The 21,214-nt window shown below is 37.3% G+C and overlaps 1 protein-coding gene across 2 annotated transcripts; it reads right to left on the reverse strand.

Moving 5' to 3' along the window:
• Positions 1 to 3,798: 3,798 nt before the first annotated feature.
• On the reverse strand, positions 3,799 to 16,963 carry si:zfos-1056e6.1 (uncharacterized protein LOC107988029 homolog). 2 transcript variants are annotated; one of them, XM_038279651.1, is made up of 9 exons: positions 16,849 to 16,963; positions 13,938 to 14,002; positions 13,468 to 13,515; positions 12,028 to 12,092; positions 11,903 to 11,940; positions 10,865 to 10,944; positions 9,976 to 10,038; positions 5,185 to 5,235; positions 3,799 to 4,358 (listed from the first exon to the last, which is right to left on the reverse strand). In XM_038279651.1, exons 1-9 carry the CDS (start codon positions 16,922 to 16,924, stop codon positions 4,305 to 4,307), a joined length of 540 nt encoding a protein of 179 aa, XP_038135579.1. In that variant the 5' UTR covers positions 16,925 to 16,963; the 3' UTR covers positions 3,799 to 4,304. The 2 variants fall into 2 exon arrangements, with proteins under 2 accessions (XP_038135579.1, XP_038135580.1); XM_038279652.1 differs by lacking the exon at positions 16,849 to 16,963 and adding an exon at positions 16,758 to 16,846.
• Between the last annotated feature and the right edge of the window lie 4,251 nt (positions 16,964 to 21,214).

Below are 21,214 nucleotides of genomic sequence, written 5' to 3' on the forward strand. Positions count from 1 at the left end.
CAGGAGATACTCATTTTAAGGCCTCCTGTGCTTTGAATACTTACCCATTAGTAGTTTTAAATCATTAACACAGCCTTGTTCAAAATTCAGAAATATGGTCAAAATGAAAGTGTTCAACATACCTTTTACACACGCCATAAGATTAACTGTTTTAAAAACTAAAATAATCATTTTTCTTTAACACTATGCATGTGTAAAAACTAAATCCAAGTACAGTGAAAAACCAAGTAAAGTGATATTTGGCGTGCAAAAATAGCAGTGCAAAAATAGCAGTGTATTCTCATTATGAGTTCGTATGAAATCATACGAAAAGTTATGCACCGTAATTTCGTACGTTTTAGATGTTTTATTCGTGGTATTTCGTCGTATTTTTACGTCTTGCCCCGAGACAAGATATCCTTGCGCATGCGCATCTTACGCACCATTCAATAACATACAATTTAACATACAGTTAACCCTAACCCTAAGATACAAAACATCAAGCAATGTATTTAGAGACATGAAGAAGTAAATATTGCACTGTTTTTCCCAGTTTTACGTCCCTCCGCGGATCTGCTTTTTTCGTCTGTCTGGCTGCGCATGCGCACTGATCTGTTTTTTCGAGGAAAAACGTCAAAAACGTACGAAATACTGTGCATAACTTTTCGTACGATTTCATACGAACTGATAATGAGAATATGTTGAAAATAGTGCATAAATGGGGGGGATCACTTGAGGGAGGCGTTATAGAGATTGATGACCACTGGTAGGAACGATTTCCTGTGGCGCTCTGGGGTGCATCTAGGTAGGAGGAGTCTTCTGCTGAAGGAGCTGCTGCTGAAAGAAGAATCCTTGTCTACAGGTGCTGGTCATAAAATTAGAATATCATGAAAAAGTAGATTGATTTCAGTAATTCCATTTAAAAAGTGAAACTTGTATATTATATTCATACATTACATACAAACTCATATATTTCAGATGTTTATTTTGTTTAATTTTGATGATTACAAATGACAACAAATGAAAATCTCAAATTCATCATATCAGAAAATTAGAATATTACTGAAGACCAATAAAAACAAAGGATTTATAGAAATGTTGGCCAACTGAAAAGTATGAACATGAAAAGTATGAGCATGTACAGCACTCAGTATTTAGTTGGGCCTCCTTTGGCCTGTATTACTGCAGCAATGCGGCGTGGCATGGAGTCGATCAGTCTGTGGCACTGCTCAGGTGTTATGATAGCCCAGGTTGCTCTAATAGTGGCTTTTAGCTCTTCTGAATTGTTGGGTCTGGTGTATTGCATCTTCTTCTTCACAATACCCCATAGATTTTCTATGGGGTTAAGGTCAGGAGAGTTTGCTGGCCAATTAAGAACAGGGATACCATGGTCCTTCAACCAGGTACTGGTAGCTTTGGCACTGTGTGCAGGTGCCAAGTCCTGTTGGAAAATGAAATCTGCATCTCCAAAAAGTTGGTCAGCTGCAGGAAGCATGAAGTGCTCTAAAACTTCCTAGTATGTGGCTGCGTTGACCCTGGACCTCAGAAAACACAATGGACCAACACCAGCAGATGACATGGCACCCCAAACCATCACTGACTGTGGAAACTTTACACTGGACTTCAAGCAACGTGGATGAAGTGCCTCTCTTCTTTTCCTCCAGACTCTGGGACCTTGATTTCCAAAGGAAATGCAAAATTTACTTTCATCAGAGAACATGACTTTGGACCACTCACCAGCAGTCCAGTCCTGTTTCTCTTTAGCCCAGGCAAGACGCTTCTGACGCTGTCTGTGGTTCAAGAGTGGCTTGACACAAGGAATGCGACAGCAGAAACCCATGTCTTTCATACGTCTGTGTGTGGTGGTTCTTGAAGCACTCACTCCAGCTCTAGTCCACTCTTTGTGAATCTCCCCCACATTTTTGAAGGGGTTTTGTTTCACAATCCTCTCCAGGGTGCGGTTATCTCTCTTGCTTGTACACTTTTTTCAACCACATCTTTTCCTTCCCTTCGCCTCTCTATTAATGTGCTTGGACACTGAGCTCTGTGAACAGCCAGCCTCTTTAGCGATGACCTTTTGTGTCTTGCCCTCCTTGTGCAAGGTGTCGATGGTCGTCTTTTGGACAACTGTCAAGTCAGCAGTCTTCCCCATGATTGTGTAGCCTATAGAACTAGACTGAAAGACCATTTAAAGGCTTTTGCAGGTGGTTTGAGTTAATTAGCTGATTAGAGTGTGGCACCAGGGGCCATCAATTTTGAACCTTTTCACAATATTCTAATTTTCTGATATGATGAATTTGAGATTTTCATTTGTTGTCATTTGTAATCATCAAAATTAAACAAAATAAACATCTGAAATATATGAGTTTGTATGTAATGTATGAATATAATATACAAGTTTCACTTTTTAAATGGAATTACTGAAATCAATCTACTTTTTCATGATATTCTAATTTTATGACCAGCACCTGTAGAGTAGGGAGGCAACAGCTTTCTGTCATCCCAAATTTTTTTTATTTCTTTTTCCTTTTTTCTTTATCTTTTTTTATATTCTATTTCATTTATTTATTTTTATTTGTCATCCCCAATCTTAACTCCAACATACAGACTGGTACAACAATTCTAAACAGTAACTCTATTTAAAAATATTTTATCTCACAAATAGGCCAAGGAAAAATAAGCTTCCACATTTCATAACTGGAGCAAAGGATTTCACTGTTATTTGGAGCAAGGCGAAGATGCCGATTATGGCGAGCTAAACGCAGAGTTTAAAGGACTTAAAAAATGGCCAAATAAAAGTAGTGATTTCTATCGCAGGACTCCTGCTTATGACAGAGCCTCCTCTCATGACCTTTAACTGTGTGTGGAACAGTTTGCAAAGCTACCAGTACACAAAGCACAGAGCTTATAAAAGTGAACTTTGTCCCTGCGTTTCTTCTGCATGTATTATTTGCTCCTCCTTAGATATGAATGTGCTATGTTTTTATTATGCCAATAAAGACTAAGGATTCCTAGTTCTCAAACAGCATGATGCATGCTGGGAAATGTATTGTCTTGCAACCAGAAAAGATAAGAAAGGTATGAAGAAAGACAAGACAGACGACTTTGGAGCTTGATCAGAAAAGCAACAGCAGGAGGGGAAACAAAGCTAAGGCAGGTTTGTTAACTCTGTTCCAGGAAAGAAACTCATCTCTGCAGATATGTATGATGGGTATGAATGAGCAGAAGTTGACTCTCTAGGACACACCCCCTCCTCATTTGCATAATGAGGTAGAAATGCATAGAGAAATGTAAAAAGGCAGACAGAAATGTAAAAAGGCAGACAGAAATGTAAAAAGGGCAGAGAGAAATGTAAAAAGGGCAGAGAGAAATAAACAGCGGCGAAGAAATAACTAAGGTAAAAAAATACAAAGGAAGAATAAAACAGACAAAAATATTATAACATGCACATAAATAAATACTTAAAAATATAAGTAATTAAAAATAAAGTTGAAGATTATAAAGGACAGAAAAATAAATAAGGTAAATATTACAAAGGCAAATAAATAAAGAAGCTAATTAAGAGTTATATACATTTATGTCTCACTTTTTTGTTATTTCTGTATTTATTTTTAAATATGGCAGAGTTGGTCCTTCATATGAATCTGCATCCTAAAAGCAAACTTGAAATTAATATTTCAGAGAATTATATCATAAACGCGGCAAATTCAATTCCAGCTTGAAAACCAATATTAATCTGTTTCAAGTATCTATTTTTTATCAAACCAAAGAATGATGTCCTTAAAGAAGAAAACTGTGTTCCAGACATTTTTAACCAAACTTAAATTTATTTATTTTTTAGAAAGACCCTAGAATGTTCTTCAGTATTGGGATTTAATGCTAATATTAATGTTGTAGCTATCTGTGCATGTCGTAATGTTAGCTAATCTAATATTTAACCTGCAAAAGTACCTAATTGCACTTAACATATTCTTTAAACTGATCTACGTTTAATGCACAGGAATAAAATATCTCTCATTCAGCCAATTAAAGACACACCACATCTGTTTCTCTCCATCTTTTTCTTTTTAGCTTTATTCTGTAAATATTATAAAGTTTCTTCAAACTAGTGCTAAAAATTAGCTTCTTCAAACAATCTTCTAAGGCCTGCTGTGTTAGTATCACAAATCAGCCGATGGATTTTTATTTCTCAGATGAAAGTATAATTTTTCTTTGCTCATAGATTGTGTGGCAGATAAAGAGAAGGTGATGATGATCCAGAGAAACATCAGAGGGCAGATTATAAAACAACAAATGAGCCGTCGGTCAGAGACGTGGGGGCCGCTTTACCAAAGCGGGGCTCTGATCAGCGCACCTTTCCAGCTGTGGGAATCTGCCACCTGAAACAGTCAAACATAAACAGGAGGCAAAAACTGTTGAGTTAGAGGCTTTATAGAGTGGACTAAAAAAAGGGCAGAGATATAGACAGGTATGGGGCATTGCAGGCTAACAAAGAAGCCAAACGACCCCCATTCCAAAGGGGGGGACCCGTTCATCCGTTTCTATTTGCATGTTTTCCAAACTAAAACCAGGCTTTGTTGGGCTGCTGGATAAAACCTGGAACTCAACGCTATTTCTGACATTTTGAATTGAAAAAGCTTCCTAGATGGGAAGAAAAGTCCAGTGGATTTTTTTTTTTTTTATCTTTTTTGGAATTAACTTCTAAAACAACACGAACTTTGCAGCTCTTTGTCTGGAGGCAGTGTTGTATTGTATTGTAGCGGCACTCCAGCTCCTTTAGTTTCTTCTGTACCGCATGGAAAAACAGTCTAATAACTAGTTTTGAAACGCGATTCCAGATAATGTTCTTCAACTTGTGATGTTTATTGAAAGAAAACAAAAATAAGAGATCATCCACATTCGTATAAAATAAACTCGGTCAAAACTGTGTTCCTTCCAGCATATCTGTTTTCCCCTCAGTCCTTACGTACAGCACGTAAAAGCAAACAAAACAACACATATACAATTACAGCATGCAGGAAGCCCAAAAATATGCATTTCAAATTGCATTTCTATATTCTATGCTTTTCATATTAGAGTTTTAAACTTAAATTATAATCTTAACATCAAACAAAATTATCAATCTTGTATTTTAACCCTTTTTAAAACTATAAATGAATTTGTCTCAAATTGGCTCTTACACTAATGTTCTGTTAAGTATCTCACCTGCATTTTCCGATAAAGAAACCTCAGCTTCTGGTTCAGACATTCGATCTCCTGCGAAGGAAACAGACTAAATGTGGGAACAAGTCACCATTTTCCAAGTCTCAAGTTGAGACAGTTAATTTCAAGTCCTTCAAATCTATTTTTTAAAGGCGTTTTTTAGGCGTTAGCTACAAGTGAGTGTGTAGTTGTCTCTGCTCCATTTATTCTGTGTATTTACGCAGAGTCTTTATACCACCAGCAACCCGAGCTTGAGGTCTCTTTTATTGTAAATCACAATGAAGAGATGAGGGAAACAAAATAAATGGAAAAAATATTCAAACAGTAAAGGTGGTAGTAGGTTATTTTATAAGTGAAATCAAATATCTTGTTTTGGTCTGCAGAAAGTGCTCAACAGAAAACCTCATGGTGACATTTTGCTTATAGCTCCTTTAAACAAGAGGGACGCTTGTGCAGTGGCATTATGGGAAGTATGAATTCATAAATTATGTTTGTTCTGAGCTATAGATTTAGTTCAAACGTTGCTTGTTGTTAAAGGAAAGCTCTATGCTACACCTTGGAGCTTTCTCCCTTCAGTTCTTTTTTTTCCTGAAAAGAGATCACTGGGTGTTTAAATAACACTTCTGTTACATTCAAAAATGTAGGTTCATAAAAGAGAAACTGAGTCCACACAGAAGAGGGATTTTTTAACGGCTTCTGCAGAAGGAGAGAGTTACGTTCAGCTACATCTACTCTCTGACTGACTTCTTCTGCAAAGCCTTTTTATTAGGAGATCATAACACATGGGGTGGGTTACAAAATAGAGTGTTCTTCTCAGGTCATAGGACAAAATGGTCCTCTGATTGAATCACAGAATAGAGTGGTCTCCTGATAAATCCTCTTTACTTTATACATGCTCCCAATTGGTAGAATTATTAGACAGCATGGGATTAATTTCCACTGTTATGCTGATGATACCCAGCTATATCTGTCTATAAATCCAGATGAAGCTAACCCATTACATAGATTACAGGCATGTCTTGAAGACATAAAAACCTGGATGACTCTTAACTTTCTCCTTCTGAATGCAGACAAAACAGAAGTTATAGTCTTTGGACCAGAGTCTCTGAAAAAGAAGCTGATTAGCCAGTCACTTCATTTGGATGGGATTAAACTGATTTCAGATAATAAAGTAAAATATCTTGGTGTTATTTTTGATCAGGACCTGTCATTTAAATCCCAGATCAAAGAGGTTTCTAGAATTTCCTTCTTTCATCTGAGGAATATTGTAAAAATTAGAAATATCCTGTCCAGGGGTGATGCTGAGAAACTAGTCCATGCATTTGTTACTTCAAGGCTGGACTATTGTAATTCTTTACTATCAGGAAGTCCACAAACTGTAGTTAAAAGCCTTCAGCTGATCCAAAATGCTGCAGCCAGAGTTCTGATGAAAATGAAAAAGAGAGATCATATCTCTCCTATCCTGGCTTCTCTTCATTGGCTTCCTGTTAAATCAAGAATAGAATTTAAAATCCTCCTTCTCGCATATAAAGCCTTAAATGGCCAAGCTCCATCTGATATCAGAGATCTGATTGTTCCTTATGTTCCAAATAGAGCACTTCGCTCTCAATCTGCAGGTTTACTAGTGGTTCCTAGAATTTCTAAAAGTAGAATGGGAGGCAGATCTTTTAGTTATCAGGCTCCTCTCCTGTGGAACCAACTACCAGTTTTAGTCTGTGAGGCAGACACCCCGTCTACTTTTAAGGCTAGGCTTAAAACTTTCATTTTTGATAAAGCTTCTAGTTAGAGTGGCTCAGGTTATCCTGAGCTATCTCTATAGTTATGCTGCTATAGGCTTAGACTTTTGGAGGACATAGGGACCCCCATTTCATCATTCTGCTTCATTCTCTCTCTGTTCTCCTATTCTGCAGAATCTGTTAGTTCAATCTCTAACCTTCTGCTCTCTCTGCTTTTCCTCAGAGTAGCTTTGCCTCGTCTGTTCCTGTTTGGCTGTGACTCCATCCTGGAGAGAAATATCAGCTGTGCTGCTTCCATCAACACCCTTGTTTATAGATGTTGGAGATCGGCCTGTTTTCCAGTGTGGTCCTGTTTCTCTGACCGTGACTGAGTGGATGTGCTCTCTTCGTCCTCTGGCATGGGAGCTGCCTTGGAGCTCGTCTGCCTGGCTGTGTGTTTCCTGGACGGGGCCGCCTTTTACAGCTGCTTTTTGTATCTCTGCTTCTGTCTCCTTGAACCCCAGTCGGCCTCAGCAGATGGCCGCTCACACTGAGCCTGGTTCTGCTGGAGGTTTCTTCCTGTTAGAAGGGAGTTTTTCCTCTCCACTGTCGCTACAAGCATGCTTAGTGTGAGGGATAGTATTTGAGTCAATGAGTCAATGCAATCAACTGGTTTTCCTTAGATAGAAAACTTTGTATCAATTTGACTGTATGATCTGGTTGAACTGTAAAGTGCCTTGAGATGACATGTGTTGTGAATTTGGCGCTATATAAATAAACTGAATTGAAATTGAATTGAATAACTGCGATTAGCCTTGCACAAACATCAGCAGTTTTCTACCACCGTTGCATGACAGTTTGCAGTAAACAAAGTGAAGCATCTCATTTCTCCAATGTTTTATATGTACACACATTAACTTTATAATCATCATTGAATAAACCTAACAACTTCATAACTTATATGTATTGAATAACCAGGAGACGTGACAACAGATTCTGATAGAAATTGTGATCTTACTCAGATCAGAGAAGTTGCTTAGAGTTACAGAAGGCAGCTGCTCACCAACCGGGTTCACTTCTCTGGAAGTGGCCTCGATTAACAGTTAGAAAAGCATTTTATGCATCTCCAGACTGACACATCATCACATCATTACATGTTAGCAGATGAGCTTATCAACATATTACACTTTGTTTTTAGATCAAGGACAAGGCTGTCATTCCATTCCCAAATCTTTGCCACGTACAGAATGGAGATTATAACTGTATATCCTGACAGAGGAAATGTCCTAATTATTTTTATTGTGGCAATGTGGCAATAAGAATAATTTGTCTTGATGCCAAAAAGAGCCCAACAGATTTTACTTTCACATGTGGAGCAGTACGGCTATCGCCATAGTGTTCCGCTTGATTTGTGAATGTAAATATCTATATTATTAATTATGCAGGGAGTATTTCAGATTATATGGATTTAATCTGAGCTTAAGATCTTTTTAAAATGTATTAAGAATACTTTGCAGAATTTGTACATTTCTTATGAACATTTTGGAAAATCATTTTGACTTTTTTTATTTTACTTTTACAAGTATTTGGTTTTTTATTTAATTATTTCAAGGCTTAATCAACACAAATTCACGGGAGTTACGTTGTCATGGCAACATCAAGCGAGCTAGAGGTCTCCGGGTTAAGAGGTATCCCTCTCGCAGCAGCAGATCAGTAAATTAACATAGACTAATGACAGAAACAAGGAGGAAATATGGCAGAGAAACACATTTCGGATTTGTCTGCTTATAAGAGTGTTGGAATAATTATGTATAAGATGCTTAATGTTTGTTCTTATGATGTATAATGTGTGACATATTACTGTTCCATAGAGGTGTTGCACAAGTAGTATAGGTCAACTCTCAGGAAGTATTGCTCAAGCTTAACGAAACCAGGAGGTTCTCGGACCATTTGACCGCAAGACATTTAAATGCAAATTGACCTGTTCACTGAGGCTGCAAATTGAATTGTATTTCTTGTTTCCTATTCCTTTAGCGCAACCTCAGCTTGTGTAACTAGGGAGCCCCCCCTCTGACTTTAATAAATAGCAAGGAGAAAGCTGAAGACCGGCAGAGTGGGTTGGAGATTTGTAAACTCTGCAGTCTCTTCCTACTCTCCTCGTGAGTAAAACTAAATTAATTGTCTCTGTGCCTTCTTTCATTCCCTGTATATATGTATGATGTTTTAGGTGCTTATACCTGACAAAGAGACTTTATCTCCACGACCATCTAGATCTCCCAAACATTTGGACACCTGTAACCAGGCAGGGCGCCCTGCCTGTAGCTCTAAGGAAGAGCATGGTGCCGTCGCGCACTTTCACATCTATTAGTGTAGTTTAATAGTATTTTAGAGTGTTATTTTATTATTTTTATCCTGTGTTCTTTGTGTAATGGAGAATTGTTCAATAACATTTAAGTAGTATAATATAATTATTTCCTTGTTGTTTTCGTAAAAGGATTTTGGAGCTAATAGTCACATGTGACATAAATGCAGTGATTTAGGTTCATGCCAGCTGACCAAATCTACATTGTTATAGTGTTATTGTGAACATTAATGCCGCATATATTCACCTGAGAAATTATGATATCTGTGTGTTACAGACCCTGGTTGCACTGAAGTGTATATGCCAATAAAGTAGGGAATCTCAATCTATTTACTTATTTATTTTTATTCAATTTTAAATAGGCCTATAGGCTCATAGGTCTTTTGTTCCCAAAATAAAAAATTCAGAACCCCCTGTTCAAAGTGACATCCAGCTGCCAGGGTGTGGAAAGACAGAGATGGTCTGGGTGTATTACAGGATGAGTTGAATCATTTAATGTAGCTCGCTTATTAAATAACAGCTGTTTCAAACATACAGGTCCAATTCAGGTCCCAAATCATTGCTGCAAAGTCAGGTCACATGTCTCATAATTTTTTTAAGTCAAGTTCTTAGTTATTAAATTGAACATTTAGTCCAAGTCATGTGACTGGAGTCCCTACCTCTGCTAATGTTTAGATAGATGCATGCTCTGTCAGAGCAGAAGTAAATGCAACCTACCTGCATCAGCTTCTCATTGTGCTGCAGTTTGATCTGAGGCAGAAGGTCATTTAGTCTCTGGATCTGCAGAAAAACAAAATAAGCACATGTTGTGGAGGAGAGATGGAGTATCAGCCTGTAAATGGTTCCTGCTTTGTTTCTTTTCGAATCTGATTGTTCCTTATGTTCCTAACAGAGCACTTCGCTCTCAATCTGCAGGTTTACTAGTGGTTCCTAGAATTTCTAAAAGTAGAATGGGAGGCAGATCTTTTAGTTATCAGGCTCCTCTCCTGTGGAACCAACTACCAGTTTTAGTCCGTGAGGCAGACACCCTGTCTACTTTTAAGGCTAGGCTTAAAACTTTCCTTTTTGATAAAGCTTCTAGTTAGAGTGGCTCAGGTTATCCTGAGCTATCTCTATAGTTCTGCTGCTATAGGCTTAGACTGCTGGAGGACATAGGGACCCCTTTTTCATCATTCTGTATCAGTTTATCTCCCATTATTCTCCCAATCTGCAGTATTTGTTAGTTTAACTCCTAACTTTATGTAGTTTCTGCTTTTTCTCATGCTGGTTTTATCTGGTCTGTTCCTGTTTGGCTGTGACTCCATCCTGGAGAGAAATCTCAGCTGTGCTGCTGTGCAGGTTATGTCTGAAATATACCATTGACTGATTTCTGCATGAGGAACTCTACAAAACTCCAAGCTTGACCCATTTTAATCCTAAACCGCTTTCTTTTTAATATAATTTCTACAGAATGAATAAATAGTGAACATGTTATTATCACAGTAGAAACAAAATATTTAGGCAGAACTAAAACTAATCTCTTTATCCCTGAATGTTCTGATGAGGACTTAAAATGAAACGATCCCACAGAGAAAGTCTTTGCTTCCATCAGGCGGCAGCTTCTTACCCGTCTTTCTACAGCCTGCAGTCTGGTCTTCATGCTCCTGTTGATCACAGTCATTGGAATGGTTCTGGGTTTGGGACGAACTGAAGCATAAAAACAAACATTAGTTCAAGGAAAAACTGAATTTTACAGCAGATAATTACCTGCATATTAACTTACACAGCTCAGTAACTAGTAGGAAACCAACCTTTATGATAAAAATATTATAATAATCATTACAGTAACTCTTCTCTGCCTCATGAAATAAGTTTTCGGTGTGTTTTTAATGTATTGGTTCCAAAAAAATATCTATCCAACAAACTCACAACCCCCAACAATATACCTAGTTTTAAAAAATGTTAAAATAATTATTATTTTATAAAATTGTATTATTTTATTTACTGTTTTTAATGTATTTTCCATTATTTAACGTGAAATCGTATTATTTAATTGTGTATTTTACAATTTTATGCTAGAATTTTTAGTAAAAAAATAAACAAAGTTAAAGCACAAATTAAAAATTAATACATAGATAAATCATAGGGTGATTTATACCAGCCACAAGAGGAGGACAATCCTTTCATTTTTTAAGGAGATTTTTTCATCTCATAATTCTCACTCTACTATTTCTGTTGGTAGAAATTCCTGGACGTTTACATCATAACCAGTAGTAGATACTATAAAACAATTATTCTTTTTTTTATTTGAATTATTATTTCTATTCTGCACCACTCTAGCCTTTCTGTGGATGTATTTTTTTATTTTTTATTAAATCGTTGTAAAGAAAAGTTGTAGCTACGGCCTTTAATTCCTTGTTCCAACTATAAATGGAAAACCAATATGCAAAATAGTAGGGTATCTTTATTATATCTAACTAACTTTATTTGTAGAAGTGAAATTATTAGGTTTACATTTTTTGTATTGCATGTAAATAAAAAAAGGGTGTTTTATCATTTAATTATGTGATTAAATGTATAATTAAACATGTCTTTAAGTCTCATTTAGCGTCTTTTCTTGTGGTAAAAAAAAAGGCATCTAAAATAAAATTTCAGCGTCAGTTACCGTGTTGAAAGAACCTGGTTACTTCCAGTACATGCGCCCTGTGGAGAAGCACAGTCCATAATATTACCTGGTGACCGCTCGCTCAGAAAGGCGTGTAGATGAACACGCTTCCTGCGGTCACATACGTGTGTTTACTGTTAGCGGGGATGGAGCCGTTCAGTGGGATCAGATGGCCGCGATGGTTCCTCATCTGCATGGATGCAATTTATGGAAATAATGTGAAAATGTATTTTCATAAAGCACTCAGTGCATCTTAAACATTCCTGTACCTTCCAAAAAATAAAAAATGAACAAACCAATTGACTTTGTTTCCAAGTTTGAACATAAAAAATAGGTGGTTTGAGAAGGGCATGGAGGAAGCCATCTATGTTAAGAAAGAAAAAACCAATCTTAAACAGAGGGGGTGGGGGGTGGACTCAGATTTTAGCTTCCAAAAACCTACAATGCAGTGATAGAGTTAATCCCTTCCCACAATCATTGCAGCCTCAACCCCTTTACAGGAGAACAGAAGACCTCACCTATTCAGCCAGGCCAACAATTCTCTAAACAAAAACAAGACTTTGTCAGGCTACTGTATAAAGCCTGGAACTAAACGCTATTTCTGACATTTTTAATTGAAAAAGCTTCCTGGATGGAAGAGAAACGTCTTCAAACTTGGAAACAAAGTCTAGTGGATTTTTTTTCAAAGTCGTAGGGAAGCGGAATTCTCCCGGGTGGTGCCCGACTTTACACGAGTGAATGAAGTGAATGTGATTGGTCGATTATTCCAGGGGGCGGGATTGTTTTGGAGGAAGGTTCACAAGCAAGTTTGATTGTGGACGGTTTGTATCTTGCTAACCAGTTAGCAACATAGTGCTAGTAGGTTCCCAATAGGAAATTCCATTGGGACCAAGTAGCACTAAATTGGTGACTTAGAAATGACGCTGTCAAGGAACGCTATGGACAGAGGAAACATGCAAGAGGAGGAGAGTTTAGTGTCGGAGGTCGTGGATGAGTCTCCTCCGTCATCCATTTTTTATTTAGAGGAGGAAAGCGGGAGGAAGATGTTGTGGAAGAGGACGCCAGGGCGGCAGAAGCTTGGTTTGGTGTAGAAGGCTTCCAGCCGTACATGTTTGAGCCCTTGCCTCACAACGCTGCCAGTTCTGTTAGCTCTACGCCTGCTGAAGACACAGACGTCCATCCCCGTGAACACTGGGACGCAACTCAATGGGAAAGGAAAGGATTCTGATTTCAACCGCTGCGTATATTAGCTGCGACATATGAATCAAGATGCTATGACCGAAAACATTTGATTGACAGATGACCGTTGATATATGATTGGCCGAATGTAGGTGTGTTTAGGCTGACGTAGAACTAACTGGCCTGCATGAGATAAGGAAGAAAATGAAACATTTTAAATAAAATTTCTAAATTTTGAGACAATATGGTCTGATAAAGAGAACATTTATATACATGTTTAAGTCAGAATGATTTGACATTTCAATATGACTTCCCTACGACTTTAACTTTTTTGGGAATGACTATGACCTGAATGACTGAGAATCTTCACCACTATATTCACGGACCTTCAACACGACATCAGGAGAGTTCAGTCCAAAGGTGTCGGTGATGATCTTAAAAGAGATGTTATAAAAACACGAATTAGTGTAAAACAGTCAATTTTTGGATGTTCATCATGTTGCATTGCTAAGAACTAACATTAAAATATTTGCGATAGAAGGTCTGTCTTTATAAAGTGGAACCAAAATGATTCTGTTTTCACAACAACAGTATTATATTTATAGTCTGTCGGCTTCTGGAGCAGGTCAGTGAAACGAGTGATGAGTGTCATACAGATATTTTACAAAAGTATTTCTACCTGTTGAACTCTTTCTCATCTTTTTTTCACATTGTAATCCTAAACTTTACAACACAACTCTTTTATCAGAAAAGATTGGAGAATTGTAGCATGCAACACAAAAGTTAACAATAAAATTGCTTTATTAAAAAGCTAAAAAATAAAAAACCGGGAAGGGGAGACAGATGATCTGGTTACCTGTTTGATTATGTTGCCTGGAGCTCCAAGAGGAAAGGAGACTTCTCGAAGAGCAGCAACTTCTTCTGCAATAAATACTCAACATTAATATAAATAAGGATTTCTAAATCAATAAAAACAGGTAAATGATGTGATAAATGCACAATGACGTTCGAAACACAGTCATTTACAATTCAAAGTCTCTTCATGGCGTCCGAAAGCCACAGTCATTTCTTCCCACAATCTTTTAATAGTGGTGATATTTATGGGCTAAATCACAGGATGTCTGTAGATTTGTCATTTGCAAACCCTCTCCACTAGAAGCTTTTACTCGCTCACCATGTTTCACATTGTTACAAATGTTCCAGGGTACGTGGTGCGGAAATTCTCTGTTCTGTGAGGAGGTGTCATGATCTTGGCGCCTGATTACTCATTTCATTGACCTGCCTAGCTCCGCCCAGTTCTCATTACTGTAGCCATTACTGTTCTGATCTGTTAGCCTGACCTGTCCTCAGACTCCTGCTGGATTCTGCCAGTGTACCGAACCTTGAACTGATTCTTGACACCATCCTAGATTTCTAAAATGGTCTATGGAGTTCAGTGCAGTGAGGAATGCTCTGATCTTTATATTGGAAAAACCAAACAACCTCTCCACAGACGCATGGCCCAACACAGGAGAGCGCCCTCCTCTGGACAAGACTCTGCGGTACATCTAAACCTTATGGACAAAGGACATTCTTTGAGGACCAGAATGTTCACATTTTGGACAAATAAGACAGGTAGTTTGAGAGGGGCGTGAAGGAAGCCATCTATCTTCTTATCATCTTAAGAAAATACAAACGTAAACAGAGGGAATGGATTCAGGTTTGAGCTTTCCAGGTGAACAGAAGACCTCGCCTGTTCAGCCAGGCCAACAATCCCCTCTAACGACCCCCCTTTCAGAGACATAGACAGGTATGGGGCATTGCAGGCTAACAAAGAAGCCAAACGACCCCCATTCCAAAGGGGGGGACCCGTTCATCCGTTTATATTTGCATGTTTTCTAAACAAAAACAAGGCTTTGTTTTTGGTCTACTCTATAAAGCCTGGAACTCAACGCTATTTCTGACATTTTGAATTGAAAAATCTTCCTGGATGGAAGAGAAACGTCTTAAAACTTGGAAACAAAGTCCAGTGGATTGATTTTTAATTTTCTTTCTTTGGAAGAATCAAACATGTTACCCATTGTTTTAAGTTACAAACAGGACTACAGTTTAATGGCTTCCTTATTGCTATTAAATGTGGAAAGTAGAAAAGCATTCAAGGTTGTAACTTACACCTATAACTAAAACTCACACATGATCTGGATCATTACCCAATCTAAACCTATCGTTCTTTAGCAAGAGGCGCACCTCTGGTAAAAAAAAATAAAAATAAGTCCTTGAAATCCCTTCATATGTCTTTCATTGATTCTGCTAACAAACCAACATTCGCTTTTTTTGTCCTCAGTAAAATAAATACCAACTCCGCTGCTGAAGGTGTCAATAGTCACTGCTGCCCCCCTCTGGTTTAATACGGAACTGCTTATTCTGCATAATATCCCCATCTCACAATGTTAGAGAATCTTTGAAAAAATGACTCTTTCCAGATTATAATATGGATCATCGCTGAAATTTAATGGGCTGATCCTTGAAATGAAAACTGAAAATGAAAACAAACAAACACAGCTGCATTAGTCTTTTATAGCAAATCTAAGGCAAACCTCTAAGTCTACAGTTCTCATGATAAACTCTTGGTCTTGTTGAGAAAGGCTGAATAAGGATCAGAGATTGTAAATAGGGTTGATATATGAAACTTGACTCAGCTAGTTCGTATTTTTGCCTTTCCTTGATATACTTTAACAACTTCTATCTTTAAGGAGAGTTTATTATCTGCAGTCTGCCTCCCTGCCACGAACAAACTGGTTCAGTTTCAGCTGCAGGTCTTTAATTAAACTGCAGAAGATCTTGGATGTTGCAGGTAGATCCATTAAACTTTGAACATTTAGACGAGTTTTTATTCTAAGAGATTAACAGAAATCTGTTCAGTGAAGACAGAAATATGTCCCACCAATGATTCTGTAAAATCTAAGTGGCACAAAAAGAGACATCTGGGTGTTTAACAACCCAATTATGAGGAATTTTAGCAACTAAAATGTAAATATCAGGGTTTTTTCCATATGATTATAACAATGCTGCCAAACGTTACTCTCTTTTTAAAGGCGCTTCAGGAAGCAACATTAAGAAATAAGTTTTAAAATGGCTTCTATGATCAATTTCATGAACAATTTCATTTATATAGAACCATAGCATACAGTTATAGAGCACTTAAAAAACACACTGACTAAACTCCTGCACCTTCTATAGGTCTATCCATAGAGAGAGAATCAAATGACCAGAGATGTTGAAAATTATAAACCTTTGCTGAAATAATTTGGTTTCTATAAACTGAAATCATGTTTGTTATTGAGGCTTTTAGTCTTAGATTATTGCGTTTTATTTTGTGACAGAAATCATCAAAAATCTGCCAAAACTTGTCTTTTTATGTCTAAATACATTTATATATTTACTGAGTATAAAACGGAACAGGTTAAAATTATAACTTTTTCTTATTCATATAATTATATAATTGTTTTCCTTTTTTCTATGCTTTAATCGGGGCCATTAATCAAGATTTCTCTTTTTTTATTATTAATTTCGGGTTAAAAGCTGAATAAATGCGTCACTTCACCGAGATTAAAACACGCGAACATTCAAAAAAAAAAACTTTGATTCCTCAAATAAGACTAAAAAATAATCCAGACCACAAAGGCAAACAATTCACCCATCTTGTGTTGACATAACGGTCGCCATGGAAACAGATGCACATTTTCCCGCGGCCTGTGAACTGCGTGGGAAACTAGGAAGTTACGGACCGGTTGTGTCCACGCGCTTCACGGCGATCCACGCCGATGGTTGCTGAGAAGATTTATCCAGCCTGACAGGAGTCATTTTTTTTCCAGAACGATTTAAACCCGAGCTGGTCGCACATCCGGTAGGGATTTTCAAAATAATATGCAGACAGGAAAACATTGATAGAAAATAGATATTTATACTAAATAGATATTTATACTAATATATTAAACTAATATGGGATAAAATAAGTCACTTTTATTACAAATGAAAGGCATTTTTTTCCTTGGATGAACTTGTTTATTTTGACAAAGAGATGAAAGATTTAAAAAAAAAAAAGGAAATTTGTTATTAAACCAAGAGGCCCTCTGGTGGTCATAGCTGTTAACTGCATGTAAGTAACCGTTTTTCTCTTTAATTGCTGTGAGTTAATATTTAATTTAATTAGCTGATGTTTATGGAGGAGGATTAGGACGAAAAAAGAATTTGAAAATTAACTGATTTTTATATATTATTTTAGTTTAATATGGGGGAAAAGTCAGAATTCTGACTTTAATCTGAGAATTGTGGATCTTAATGTAGATGGGCACCATGAAGGCAGAGATGTGGAGCACTCAGCTTCACTGATAAACATGGGAGTTCTTTGGGAGGAACAGGAACACATTGGTGGAAAATGACTGAATTAGGCGACTTTTTATGTCCCTGGGGGTCCCTGGTGATGCTGTTTGATTAATGGAAGAACAGAAGGTGATTAAAACAAGAGAGTTAGTCTATAAAACAGACATGGCTTGACTTGATGCTGACATGTTTGTTAGCTGTCAGAATTCAGTCAGAATTCTGACTGTTTTCCCATATTAACCTGAAATAATATATTTTTTTAAAAGTTAACTTTTATTTTCTCAGCGGCTATCTTCCAACATTTTCCCAGATCTGCTTCAACTGCTGCATAGTCAACAGGATTTTATGCCAAGAAGTGAGTTGGGGTCAAAGGTCTTCTTCTTCTTCTTCTTATGAGATCTTATGGCGGTTGGCAAACTTGTGAGATGTGCATTACCGCCACCAACTAATATGGAGTAAAGCAAGGAAACAGGATACTGTTTAACTGAACCCAACATAATAAATACTAAATAACATTTGCCCTCATAATTTTAATTTATCTTTAAGTCATTGTGCTTCTGCCAGTTTCTAATGGTCCCATCGGTTTTCCCATCATGCTTTCAACCATTTCCCAGTTTAAATCTTTAACTTCCAGATATTTTTCTGCAGCTTTCACTACTATATTGATTTCATCTGTTTTTCTTGTCGTCCGTGCACTACAATTGATCACTTCCACCATGAATAGAACAAAATCTTTCTTTTTAACAATTAGTGAGTCTTCTTCAATTTTGTTACATTTCTCCAGAGGCTTTGAACTAGCCATGTGTAGGTTTGGGTTTTTCTAACTGAGATGGGATCCTTTTTGCAGCTTCAGCGTATGTTATTCCAAGCTCAAATTTCATTTTTTTAATTTCCTCAGACCCTTTGCTTGCTTCACAGCCGCGATAAGCAGCAGTATGATCTCCACCACAGTGGGGGTCAAAGGTCAGGGTTGGGTGTAGAATACTACTAAATGTAAATTATTCAAACTCCTCCAGTAAAGCACCACTCATCTAGTAGCTATGATCCTGCTCTATAGAGTCAGTTGGTTTTAAGGCTAATCACTGCCCTCTCGTGGCCATAGAATGTAACTTCAACTGAACTACATGAGTAGACCTGAACTAATTAAAGCTTCATATAAGCTTCTGCATTTGGCTTTTAGAAACAATAGCCCATAAATAGATGTTTCAGTTGGTAAACATAGCATGTTTAGATGTAATTTATTTATATGTCACCTTAAATATTATTTTTTGGTCAAATTAATTCAGCAGTAAAAACTATTAACCTCTTTCCTTTCGTTTTTGCAGCTAGGAAAGATGTTAAAGAGAATAGAGATGCACTGTTTCGAGGTTAGTGGTCTCTAACTATCAAATATGATAAAACATATTTTCCTAATGTCTTTATTAAAAATAATTTCAGGAATAATTTTGCTACAAAACGTGAATCCTCCAAATAAAATTTTTGCAGTTAAATTACAAGTATCTATTTTTTTTTTTATCATAAATATCATAAAATAAATATCAGCTTAATTATGATCTATTATCATAATGGATTATAATCAATTGTGATCTGTTATACAAACCGGATTCCAAAAAAGTTGGGACACTAAACAAATTGTGAATAAAAACTGAATGCAATGATGTGAAGATGGCAAATATCCATATTTTATTCGTAATAGAACAAAGATGACAGCTCAAAAGTTTAATCTGAGTAAATGTAACATTTTCAAGGAAAAATATGTTGATTCAAAATTTCCCAGTGTCTACAGATCCCAAAAAAGTTGGGACAAGTAGCAATAAGTGGCTGGGAAAAGGATATTGAGCAAATAAGGAACAGCTGGAAGACAAACTAACACTAATCAGGTCAATTGACAACAGGACTGGGTATAAAAAGAGCCTCTCAGAGTGTCAGTGTCTCTCTGAAGCCAAGATGGTAAGAGGATCACGTATTCCACCATTGTTGCGCAGAAAGATAGTGCAGCAATACCAGAATGGTGTTGCCCAGCGTAAAATAGCAAAGACTTTTAAGTTATCATCATCAACCGTGCATAACATCATCAAAAGATTCAGAGAATCTGGAACAATCGCTGTGCGTAAGGGTCAAGGCCGTAAAACTTTACTTGATGCTCGTGATCTCCGGGCCCTTAAACGTCACTGCACCTCAAACAGGAATGCTACTGTCAAGGAAATAACAGAATGGGCTCAGGAATACTTCCAGAAAGCATTGTCAGTGAACACAATCCGCCGTGCCTTCCGCCGTTGCCAGCTGAAACTCTACAGTGCAAAGAGGAAGCCATTTCTAAGCAAGCTCCACAAGCTCAGGCGTTTGCACTGGGCCAGGGATCATTTAAAATGGAGTGAGGCAAAATGGAAGACTGTTCTGTGGTCAGATGAGTCATGATTTTAAGTTCTTTATGGAACACTGGGACGCCGTGTCATCCGGACCAGAGAGGACAAGGATAACCCAAGCTGTTATCAACGCTCTGTTCAGAAACCTGCATCACTGATGGTATGGGGTTGCATGAGTGCTTGTGGCATGGGCAGCTTGCATGTCTGGAAAGGCATCATAAATGCAGAGACCTATGTTCAGGTTCTAGAACAACATATGCTTCCATCTAGACGTCATCTGTTTCAGGGAAGACCCTGCATTTTTCAACAAGATAATGCCAGACCACATTCTGCAGCAATCACAACATCATGGCTACGTAGGAGAAGGATCCGGGTCCTGAAATGGCCAGCCTGCAGTCCAGATCTTTCACCTATAGAGAACATTTGGCGCATCATAAAGAGGAAGGTGCAACAAAGAAGGCCCAAGACGATTGAACAGTTAGAGGCCTGTATTAGACATGAATGGGAGAGCATTCCTATTTCTAAACTTGAGAAACTGGTCTCCTCTGTCCCCAGACGTCTGTTGAGTGTTGTTAGAAGAAGGGGGGATGCCACACAGTGGTAAAAATGGCCTTGTCCCAACTTTTTTGGAATTTGTTGACGCCATGAAATTTGGAAATAACATATTCTTCCCTTAAAATGACACATTCTCTCAGTTTCAACTTTTGATCTGTGATTTGTGTTCTATTCTGAATAAAATATTTGTTTTTGACACCTCCACATAATTGCATTCAGTTTTTATTCACAATTTGTTTAGTGTCCCAACTTTTTTGGAATCCGGTTTGTAGTTAATTATGATCTACTGCTAAAATCAAATCTGTTTTGAATTTTAAGCAAAAGAAATTCTGCAAAAAAGAATCAAGAGCATCTTTACTTTAACATATCTGAATCTTTATCTTTATTAAGCTTAAACGTTTTCATTTGTTATAGTTCATTTAATTGCCGTCTCCTTTTTATGATACAGATATGAATGAAATAAAGGCGAATTAAGTAAATGTTTATTTGTCCGTTAACAGAAGAAAATCAAATCGTAGCTGAGGCTTTTCTAAACCAGTCTGTGGTTTTAGGACCAAAAAAAAAAAAAACAGTTAGAATATTGAATCTTCATTTGGCAGAGTTCATAATAATATATAAGCTTTAAGGAATAATTTTCTTCTTGAGGTTTTGATATAAGGCTGGGCAGAGGAATTGTCTGCAGCACTGCAGGTCCTGGGTTCAATTCCCTAGGATCTGAATTTTGCATGTTGTGTGGGTACATCGGCTTCCTCCCACAGTCTAAAAACACGACTGTTAGCTTGATAGGTGTCTTTAAATGGCCCTTACAGACCTCAGTCCATGTATACATGGCTGTTTATCACTGACCCTT

The sequence above is a fragment of the Cyprinodon tularosa genome, unplaced genomic scaffold (assembly GCF_016077235.1).
Source record: "Cyprinodon tularosa strain WSP-4 unplaced genomic scaffold, ASM1607723v1 ctg152, whole genome shotgun sequence".
In the NCBI taxonomy this organism is placed as follows: domain Eukaryota; kingdom Metazoa; phylum Chordata; class Actinopteri; order Cyprinodontiformes; family Cyprinodontidae; genus Cyprinodon; species Cyprinodon tularosa.